Source organism: Pieris rapae, chromosome 9 (assembly GCF_905147795.1).
Source record: "Pieris rapae chromosome 9, ilPieRapa1.1, whole genome shotgun sequence".
Lineage (NCBI taxonomy): Eukaryota > Metazoa > Arthropoda > Insecta > Lepidoptera > Pieridae > Pieris > Pieris rapae.
In genome coordinates this window covers 5343070-5355456 of record NC_059517.1, presented here as the reverse complement: position 1 = coordinate 5355456, position 12387 = coordinate 5343070, and the positions used below count along the sequence as shown (strand labels likewise).

Sequence of the window (12387 nt, the reverse complement as noted above, 5' to 3'; positions counted from 1 at the left end):
GGTTGCATTTGTTAACGATCGTAGATAATAAAAAAAGTAGTTTATAAGCTCTGCCTATGTCTTAACAAATAATTGGTTTATACTGCAGTGGATGATTTGATGGAAACAATATTTATGCCGCTGACCTTAGATAAATACGGCCTAGTTGAATCTATCCAAGGTGGTCTTAGTATGTAATGCATACTCATTTCTTTGACTTACAGTCGTTCTGGTAAAGGTGAAACTTTACATTTATGTAAAAGATACAAACCACTTTTTGAACGAACATAACATAAAACAAGGCCTAGTTTATATTCCCGCCGAAACTTTTCATACTACTGATTTTAGAGCAATGTTGGCCTATTAGATTTAAAAATTGATCATAAAACAGATTCTGGACACACAATTTATGTGTTATAATGTTTGTGTCTTATTGAATTACCAGTTTTCCAAAGAAACAGCACGCAAATTTATGCATGACGGTATTAAAAGCCTATATTGGTCCGATTTATAGTGGTACTTGATTTCCTGAGTGAATGATAAAGCACAGTCGATTTACATAACAACGCTCTCTGGCCGCGGTCGGGCGTCGCCGCAATCCTACTGCATCCCTAAGTGGCTTGCATTTTATTAATTGAATATTGGATAGTTTCCTTAATTAACAAACATATTTTTTCGTAATCCTTTTTAATTTTATTACTTACATTTGTTAGACGAGTATTAAGAATATAAATGTAAGTAGATGAAAAGGTTGAATTGAATAATTTTTACCTTAAGTTTTAGTGATTGTAATACTCAGTTGAATTTATAATTCTGAAATATTTAAAATCGATTTCGTTATGCTAAATTCCTATAAAGTACCAGATGATATATGTCAATATGGAAATAAATCTAATATTTTCCGAACAGTTTTCTTACAGTTTTTCTTTATGTACAAAAACATGTGTTAGCGAACAGCTCATCAGTCGCTCGTATATTGAAAACTAACGTCTGCATTTACCCATTTCTGGTGCCTACAGTTATTCATTAACGCTATTATAGTTTCTTTGTTTTAAAATGGGTTAATGACCTTGAGTTCTTGCCGTTTACTTTAAAAGCAATAATGTGTTATAATTTGGAAAATTTTATTTAAAATTTGGTTATTGATATGGTACTACCCCAATTAGATATGGTTCTTGTTTTGAGGTAGATGCATCCCCAATTAGAACTATATCAACCTGTTTTATATTCATAGTAGCAACTGTAATATCGGTATATAGTATTTTTTATATGTACTTTGCTTTAATATGAATAAATGAGGTTCAATTATTTGTAATAGTAAAATAATTGAGCCTCATTTATTCCTTGCAACATTCATCAATCTGCAATATACATTTTCTAAGACTTAAGTATATTGGTATCTCTGTCTTCAGTACTTCTATTTATTTTTGTTCCACGACATCCTAGTTCGCCGGATTGACTTTTGATGTTGCTGTGATTTAAAAAAAAATATTTCCTTAGATGTATTGTTGCACATATTCCATGGGATATCCATTAATTTAGATGGGATCTTGAAGGTTTGCAGATGTAGCAAATCTTAAGTTGTTAAGGTAAACCGTCAATATTTATATCTTTCTGTGTTCAATGAAGCAAACATAAAAACATGGAAGGAAACAGTGGAGTTATCTCTCATCTCTCTTTTAATGACTAGTTTCGGTCCTTTTTCTAGTTTGACCCGGCTTACACTTTTAGAGTATATAATACATCCTTAACTAGTTCAATCATCACTGATGGTACCTTGCATTGGTGGAAGGCATTCCACATACGATATTTTTGGTATTCTCTCTTTATTTGTACCGCCATATTTATTTTAAATTATTCGAATAGGTCACATTTACATAAAAATTATTTTACGCCTTATGAAACGTAAATAACCATATTTATTCGCATACCATGTTTTACAATGGTTACTAAAATAATCGTTTATTTCGTCCAACCTGTTATATGATAAACTAGATTTCACTATATGTATGTGACATAATGCCAACCACAGCACGACCATGGCATCCTGAATAGCTCGCCCTACGGTCTGTAGTAATTGAAATCTATCGCATCTATCTATTTCATCCTGACCAATGAACATGGTTGGAAACTAGTTACTAGTAAGAGTTGTTAATTAGGATTTCAGTAAGTGAATGTTTATTGAAACATTTACTTACAATAAACACAACACGCTACAAATCTTAAATTAGGTTTTAAGTCACTTAAAGCCGGCACTCTACTTTGGGTATATATTATATGGGGTCTAAATTACACGCGTAAGAAATGAACAAAATCGTGAGGAAATCGTTATGCATAGGCCTATACAGACAACAGCGTGTGTCAGGCACAGATGGCTGATTATTGGCAAACAGTTAACAGTTAATAGCTCAGACTAATTAGGTTGTAGCACCACTGTTTTTATTATAAACCTTGCGATAATATACAATGGCAGTACATTTAAAAATTAGTTTTTGACTTTGAGTGACAACTAGGTCATGTCAAAAAACTCACTTTGTGAATTGAAGTAGGTACGTAAGCGTAACGATTTCTCAGCGAAAAGATATTTTAATAACCCTTAATAGCAAGGTTAATGAGAAAATTGATATAGATCAGGTAGATCACAATTAAAAGATAATAGGTTCATAATGAAGGAATGCCCCAATTTGGTGGCCCCTAATCACTTAGTATTTTTCAGTAATAATTTTTCCGATAATGATAAAAGTCACGATCTTTTTAACCTTTTTAGTCTAATGATTTTACGTCCTAGCCTTTCTTTATTATAAGTAAAATAAATTAATTATCGTGGTCTAATTTTGTCTTACTTAACTGAGATACTTGATAGACTAAAAAAATTATATTGTGTGTATATTTTGTGTTAATACGCGATACGTTCTCTGATCTGATCTGACAAACGTAGTAATGTTTTCGGTGTGAGTAATAATTTAGTAATAGTACGTACACACTTATGTGTAACTCTCTGCACGGAAGAACTATGTACGATGAATTCAAAAATTCAATTTCTTAAATTTCGCTTAACGAAAAAACGATATATTTATGAACGGTTATGCAGACGGCAGATGCAGATTTTATACTACGCGGAGATATAGTAATTAAATAATTTTATATTATGAAAGTGTATTTTTTACCAGCTATTAAAAGACATTATCTTTTTTTCAGGTGCCAACCATGTGCCACTGCAGTATAGTACTAATTATATTCGACTGGGATCACGTCTGATCAGTGAATTCGTCCAATATGTCCTCGAGTGTTGTGAAATGGCTGTTCCTCAGTCATGCTTTTATATTTGGTAAGCACTACTCTTGTTATATGTCAAAATATAAAATTATTTATTACACATAGACATTACGAATTATACTAAGATTTTATATTTTATTCTATATCTTATATTTTATTTATTCAATAGATCAAATAAATAAAATATAAGATAACATTTGCATGCCTATTCATATGTGGCGGATTTTTGTAATTTATGCATTTATGTAATTTATTTATTTATATACTAAGATTTTTATAACAAATGGTCTGGTAATCTGGAAGAAATTAATTGAAAATCAATTGCGGCTACCGAGTCCAATACAGTGTTAAGTGTCAAAGGGTAGCGAAACCACCGTGAAACGGGGTAAAAAACGCTAAAATAAAATCTTTTTTAACATTATTTAATTTTTAACAGTTTATTTGTACAGGTTTATTGACGCTTAGCAGTTAATTACTACGGTGTCGCAAATCTGTAAATAACACAAAGGTTTTCGTTGAGGAAAATATTTTCACTGAAATTTACAAAGGATCCTCGTATTTTCGCGATTACATAGCGAGTACTATCCGCATTTAACGTTCTTCAGAATTCCGCTTTAAATTGTCTATAAATATTTGCAGTTTTCTTAATTTACTGCAAGCCCTTTCCGCAAACACTAGCTGGGGACTCGATTTAATGCAGTTATGAAATCGGGATTAAAAGTTATAAGTTGTTTAAAGTTTTCTCAAGTTTTAGTTATAAAGTATAATCTGTAAATCTTATATATTTATTTATCCTTTATTACCTTATACAAAAATATACACATAACAAAAAAAAAACAGTTTACAAAAGATATAAGGCAACGGGCGGCCTTATCATTTACAAGCGATTTCTTTCAGGCAACCCTAATGTCAAACCAGGCAATGCTAATCTCAAACCGGGCAACCCTAATGTGAAAATCTTGATAAAAAACATTGGTTGTTAAATTTAATGAAAGAATATTTTTATTTCTAAAATTGTCACTCTTAAACAGCTGAATTTTATTTAATATTATATACATAAATATAAATATTAAGTAGGTTGCAGTAGTTTGGTCACAAACTATACAAAACATCGAACAATGACCGCCTGATGAATTTACAAGTTACCAATGATAAATAATTTATTGTTCACGCAACACAACAAAATAAAAATTTTGACCGTATTTATTTTTAATTAAAAAGGTACCTGTTAACCAAGCCATTCCAAACAATGAAATGAATTCATATAGAGTATAGACTATAAGATTATGGAACTGTAAATTGTAAGACTAAATGGCGTCTTACATTTGACTGTGGCTGGTCATCAGCATACAGTGATAGACAGTGCTTTTCCAATAACAATTTAAAGCACGTTTTTCGTCTATTGTTTTACATTCTCACCCACCTGTCGACTGTTATTCTGGAGTAGGTCCATAGCAAAACTAATGTTAAGTAATCATTGTATTCAATTAATCACATTAGTCACAAGCTTAATTAACCTAGTAATAGCTATTTAGTTCTGTCAATAAAACTGTTGAGAGTCCATCGAAATTAGATAATTAATTTAATTGATGTAAACTAATAAATTACTCGATAATTTGCATAACATACTTTATTAAGCTGAACAGGATGCATACAACAAAATTCGATTTTTAAATTACTTTTTTTTCTCACGTTCTTTTTCAACAAAAGTTATTAAAGGGAAAAAAAATCGTATTACAAAAACAGGGTTCCGGTATGTGGGTTTAAAGCTCATAGTTGTCATCTGAAGCTATGAGAAAAAAAAACGTTAATATGGCTCTCCGTTGGCGTAGCTATCAAGTACCAATACTAAATCGAAGGTGGAAATGCAAGAAGATGCACCATTCAATGCAAGGCCGGCAAAACTCTCGACGTTGCAGGTGTCACGCCATGGGCGGTGGAAACCACTTTATTTAAAGTCGTTTGCCTGCTCGGCTCTGCCCTACAAAAAAAGCAAAGAATCTCGAAAAAATAGAAACAAAATTAGTAAGAGTTTTAAACTTTATTTAACTATTTACATAGAATCTTTGGTTTATTGATATAGGTCTAAGAACGATACTTAAAGTTTCATCGTAATCCGCGCGCAAGTCCAAGCGTGACCACTAATTCTAATATGAATTAGAAATACAATACACGGGTTTGAGTTGGGATACTTGTATCAGTGAATTGTCAGACCCTTTTCCTTTGACCATGTTATATTAGCAGTAGTTTCGCCTACGTACTTAACAAATTCTGTTACTACCCAAAAGTTTCTATACGTGGGTAAAAGTTTTTGGTCTCATAATACAATTTGTGTTTATACTGCTTTTTTTCTTCTTATAATATAATAATATGAACAAGACCGAAAACATTTATAATATGCTATTTTATCTACAATACATTCAAATTTCTAAATTTGTTAAAACTTATGGAGTAACAAGTCTATTTTAATATTACGTGAACCATAAATACCTAGATATTTTCTTTATTTATTTGTCTAGGATGTGTAAATAATATTGTCACCTTATTTAGAAATTAATTATTTATTTTATTTCTTTGTAGATGTGCTTGCTAACGTCTTTGTAGATTGAATTTTTTTTTATAACAATCATTATCATTAAAAATCATTATTACTATTATTGTATGTACAAATATTCTTATGTAAGAATATTTATCACTAGAACACTAAAAAATATTATTCACAGCTTTTCTTACTAAAATATGTTTCCTAAAATAGGGTAAGTAAGAAGAAACGTTCTGAAAAATGCATAATTGCCTAGCCTATCGTACGGTTTAAAAGAAAAATTGAGAGTAATAGGAACAATTTGTCAGGTTTCCACGTTCAATTTGTATAATTTACTGAAGATAAATTATACATTCTAAGACGGAAAAATAGTTAAGAATTCACCTCTATTTTTCTAGAGACTGTGATATCATAGGCTAAACATTATTTGTAGCCGTCAGCCGTCTATAAAATACAGTAGTATATAGTAGTAGTGAAATATAATGTAGCGGTCATATTTTATAAATTTTTACTTTTTACAAACAAAAGTTTTTTTTTCATTTAATTTAACTAAACTGATGTTTACGTATCATTCAAGGCATAATAGTTATTTTTCAAAGTATTAAACACACACACATACAACGTATCTATACGTATCATGTGTGTGTGAGATCAAGATTGTAATACAAATATATCTAAAAATCCGCTTTACCGCTCTCCAGGTGACCCGATTTTTGAAAATTCTTAAAGATACATGAAATGAATTTTAATTAATCACACGGGCATAATTATTCTATGCATTCAATCGGGCTCTGCAAAAAATACTTAAACGAAGAGCTCTTTTCGTTTTAATTGATATTTTTAGAGAGTAAAAATAACATTTCTGAATATTCTTTGTAAACACACTTCTCGCAGCATGTTTTCGTTGCAAAAGCGCGCACACTCAAAGTTTTTCAAGGAAGGGCTGGGTGATAAAATTACTCTCAATTTATTTCCCTAGCCGACCGTTTCACACACCGGGCGGCCGTTTTCTTCAATATTGTACTTTAGCTTTACCTGGTCAACTGATTGAATATACTACATTCATGATTTACGTGTTTTGATTATATTTAAAGGATATTAAACTGAATCATTTGAAAAGTTACATTGCTCAAAGGATATTTGCACCTGGGAGCGAAGTCGTCAATATCTTTTTCTGGGATCCAATAATATCCTAATTTCATAAAATCTCAACACAAGCAATCCGCGTAAATGGAGGATACCGTGAACGATTTCTGCAGAATCCCTACATCTTTTAGTCGATACCAACTCCGGGGAAATAAATACAGATAATACAACATTTTCTTCTGTGATACTTTTTCGACTTAACACCTTTTGTCTTCAGTCACCGTGACCACGCACGCTGTAAAGCACGCCAAACGTGGGATAAATTTAAAATTATGTTCAAAGAACTATAAGTTTAAAATAATACATAACTTCAATCCGTTAAAAAAGTGTTTTCTTTAAAAGTATACAAATTATGTTAATAAAAGACAATCTTAATATATATATTTCTTGTGTGCGTGTGTATGTGACTGAACTCCTCCTAAACGACTGGACCGATTTAGACGAAATTTTTTGTGTGTGTTCAAGGGGATCTGGGAATGGTTGAGATTCACAATTTTGTCCGCTGAACAACAAGCTATTTTTTTAATTAATTTTCAATTTATTAGTTGTTGTTGATTTGGAATGTTTTACATTGGATCCGACAGACGGCGCGGCGCTACCATCGCAGTGTCAAATTTTAAATAATATTCGAATTTTAATTTTAGTCTGTCCCGAAATTTAAAAAAAGTTTTGTTATCATTGTGTTATATCGTGTGTGACCATGTGCTGGATCGTTAGATATTGTCATAACATTTGAATAATAATTTTCATCAAAATGGCTTATTAAAAATTGAAATTTTGAAATTAAAGACGTGTAGACAGGACAACGTCTGTCGGATCCGCTAGTACTTATATATTTTTCTTCAGAGTTTGCGAAATCTCGATTATAAGTTTCTTCTCACGGTGCTTAGAATTTCTTCTAAATATCCTATGCCATTTCAGTGTATTTTTCAAAAATAATCTATTATTAAAAAATATTGTAAGGTTCTCTGTATGTATAGATCATTCGTACATATATAATTTTTTATAATATTGTGGTAATATAGGGTTTGAATTTATGATAAGAATACTACAGGGATTTAGGCCTGAAATGAAAAGTATACTATGATATAGGTAATCGTGCAGTTGTCAATAGTTAGATGATGGATTCGAATCAAGACTTTAGTTAACATAGCGATTAAATCATCATGTCTTAATCAAGAACACGTACATATAAGCAAAAATGATTAGTAATTCAAATCCAATTTTACTGATAAAGATAACGCAATTATCCACTGGGCTGGTCAAGTACGGATAAAATATCTTTATTGAAAAATGGTTGTAATATAGATGCATTAAGTATTCATCTCGTCGCAAGAGATAGCACAATGTATTGTGATGTTTTGCAAACTTTCTTTGTCCGTAAGGGTCGGAACCCTTTCAGGTTACGAATGATAAATGAGGCTTGATTACACCGTATTGTGAGTGATAGTACTATGTTCGGTACGTTACACTGCGTTATTTAGAACATGTAATTTTCAATTAATCTATCCAGTTAAATAATAATATTATAGGGGAGCTGTAAGGGCCTGGCCATCGTTTAGACAGACAAGTCATGTTAGCATACCTTTTCTTATACGACTTTACATGGTATTTTTTTTAGATACAATCATAATTTACCACCTCGATATAAAAAACAGTTTTAAAGATTAAGATTGAAACATGTGGTATTTTTAGATTAGAAGCGTTGGCGTCTGGTCCCTGCCTTAAATGATTCACTGACACTAGACATCGACAGGGAAACGAACCCAGTACCTCCGTGTCATATGCAAACTATGTACGTTAACCACTGATCCTAAGGCTCCAAAAAGTTTAAATAATAAAAATTAATTTATTCACTCTGTTCCAACGATTTACGTAAGTTATTCTTACAAGGCAATTGAAAAAGCTAAAGCCTGCAAATACAGGAGTCTAGGCTCTGAATATAATTTTGTCCCATTCGGTGTCGAGACCCTTGGTCCGTGGGTTCCTAGCGCTAAGGCTTTTTAGGGAAATATCAAAAAGGTTAGTCGACATCACAGGTGATCGAAGAGCTGCCACCTCGGACAAAGAATTAGTCTAGCTATTCAAAGGGGGAACGCTGCCAATATGTTCGGAACCTTGCCTCCTTTTAATAATATTACATATCATCATTTAATTATTACATTTTAAGGTTAGTTATTCTATTTTGTTCAGTCTTGTTCATATTTATACAAATCTAAAACTTTCGATTTCCGAGACTCAGAGGGAGGGAAAAAAAAAATATGTTTGGAATTCATTTGATATATACCACACGTACATTATTAACATCGAAATGTATTTTTATTATTCAGTGTATGTAAATCTTAAAAAACTTGTAATATTATTTTAATTTAATTTTAAAGTTCATATAAGTAGGCAATTTATATGACACGATAATTAAAAATATTAATATAAATGGAGCTGTTTGTTCTTATAAAGTCAGCAGTGCTAAAATATAATACAAAATATAAATGTATAGAAATTATGCTTCCATAGTTTGTATTTTAATCCTCTCAAATGCTTCGCCTCTCTCACAGGTTGTCAGTTATGCAAATCGAACTCAAATTGGTGTACAAAGCAATAACGATATAGTTTGAAACGCGGACTACTACAGGATACCCAACACACGTTATTGTCCCAGAAATAAAATATATACATGTCAGAGATTATGTTATAAAGAACACGATGTCATTTGTTTATTAGAATGGCAACATCACGCAATATTTATATATTTATTTCGTAATCCTACAGCTAACATAAATTACATATATTTACAAACAAATACTCTAAAAATATAGCCAAAGATGGAATACATGATACATTTTACTACAAAAATTTATTATTATTGTTATTTTTTTATTTAATTTATTATTAATTTTTAGTTTGTTTGTGTAACCTTAATATTTTCATCAATTATTACTTCTATAGATTCTGTCCTCAGAATTAGGTTGTCAACAGGAGATACCCTTGGGTCAGCAATTTTTAGTATGGCTATAAATCCCATAATAAAAAAAAATATAATTTCAATGTATGTTACATATAAATTAGAACTAATTTAATTGATGAGTACGTGTATGTGTGTTAAATTTGTGATGATGATGATCTTGTATTTATTTAGGCATACACATTGTTTTAGAACGTATAAATAAATAAATATACAAACGTATTACAATATGTAGATAAGATAAGCGCTTTTAACGCGATAAAGCGGTTTTTAGTAAGTGCTGTTTCCAAAAAACTCAGCAATTATAGCCAACAAAACATGGTTTATGACAAAAAGTTAAGTTGAAGGAAAACTCTATACAGTAATTTGACAGAGAAACTTTTTGAAATGCCCTAGGGACCTTGCCCATTTAATTGACGCTCACGCGCTAAAGCCCTTACTTTGTAGAGATTACCGCTTGTAATTAGATTTTAGACTTACTTTTGCTGCCTTTGAAGTTTTTTTCTAAATTAAAACGAAGGACTTTGACAAAACTTTCGCTCGGATAAATGGGGAGACTCTTTCAATGTCTTGGAATGAGGTATAAAACTAATTTAATTTTAAACTCTATATATTTCCTTTAGCAGGAACTATACAATTAAATAATAATAATAATATAATAATAATATATTTATTTATTTCTCACAAAAACTTACAAAACTTCATAACATGATATGTTACAGTAAAGTATCTAAATAATTGTCATTCTTCTTTGGAGTAATTGTTATTGTCATCTTGATGTAATTGCAATCATGGCGGGTAGATTAATACTCACCCATCCTACCCTCACTTTCCTGCGATTGAATTGCTACCGGCGCATTGTAGGCACGGGCGCGGCTGAGCCATGGGAAGGGAATCTGTATAACATGACGTCACGTAAACTTAAATCTAGTTAAGACCTAGCTAACTGTTATGTACTAATTGTGTTTCGAATGCCCACACCTTACCGTAAGCGTGAGAGAAGACCTTTTGCTTTTTATTATCGTGCGTGACAATTTAGTATCCTGCACCATGCGAGCTATTTAGAGAAGAGTTATGAATAGTAAATTAATAACTCAGAATGGGTATTTTTAGGACGAACCTACTGAAACTGGATGTGTACAAAATAATATATAAATCATTGGCATGTAATGAATAACTTATACACAACATACTTCTATATATGTTAAAAAATTAGCGAAAAATTAGTTGAAAATACTTTAAATATTAACCTAAATTGTTTATATATATATATATATATATATATATAGACTGAAAGAGCTGAATCCTGACATAGCTATATATGGGCGGCGGTATCACATAACATCAGGTGAGCCTCCTGCCCGTTTGCCCCTGTTCTATAAAAATAAATAAATAGAATAAACCTAAATCTTACACATTATCATTTTTATGTGTCTGTGTGACAAAACATATCTGTTATTTTAATTCTCATCCTCACGTGTAATGATTACTTAAGTTCAACACTGATTTATTTGCCATTCGTCACTTTAATTTGTGTCGCACGCGATCACATAAAGACGGTATGTCTAGACTATATATCTAGTGCAAATAAAAATTGTACACGAATCTCGAAATCTATAAATTTAACAAATAATAAAGAATGATTATGGAAGTATTTTTGACAGAAGCTTAGTAAGCTAAAAATGGTTTATAAAGTATATTAAATCTACATAAAGCCTGCGTTGGGGGTCTTAAATGCTGATAAGATTTCATATCACTTATTCAACAGCGTGTCAGCTACGTAGGGTGGGCGTAATGTGCTCTATACACGCAACTATATAGAGTATATATCCCAGGTATTTTTGTTTAGAATGGGGTGTTTAATAGAGTGCGGGAAAGTAGATGGAACGTATTTCTTAAAACAAGTACCGGCATGGGAATTCTATATTCAAAATACTAGTTTCAATTGTTACTCTGTGACGTCAAGACAATAATGATCCATTGAAATGTTGATGGCATTTCGAATATAGAATTCTTTCGTATGGGAAATGTTAAAACGTTTGTTTAACTACGTATAAAATTAATTCTCAAAAGTGGCAAAGGCTGGAAGCAAATATTTAAGTAGTAACAATTAAACTGAACTAATTTAATAAAGACTATTGTTATTTGAAATATAAATTAAAGGTATATAAATAAGTATATATTGAACATATTTCCTGTAAATTGCGCTCATCAAGCATTTTATTTCAATATATAAAAAGTTAGACACAAAAATAATATCACATGTTTCAATCAGTAAATTTGTCAGAATCCTATCCAAATATAAAAATTTAATAAAAAGATCACTCCATATCATATTGAGCTTGTTATGTCAACAATTTCCTTCCATGTTCCATTTATTTGCACACTTCATATGGTTTTCACGGCGTTATCCCATTTGAAAGAAATGTATTTCGTCAATCTCCTTTATTGCTTCGGTAAAAGCTTTTTAATAATCATAACA

The 12387-nt window shown here is 31.1% G+C and overlaps 1 protein-coding gene across 1 annotated transcript in view; it reads left to right on the top strand.

Moving 5' to 3' along the window:
* Positions 1-3199: 3199 nt before the first annotated feature.
* LOC111001444 overlaps positions 3200-12387 on the top strand; it is a 37702-nt gene continuing 28514 nt past the window's right edge. Inside the window, exon 1 of the mRNA XM_045629653.1 lies at positions 3200-3307. Within this exon, the coding sequence (XP_045485609.1) occupies positions 3256-3307 (52 nt within the window). The 5' untranslated portion in view covers positions 3200-3255. The remainder of the gene's footprint in view (positions 3308-12387) is intronic.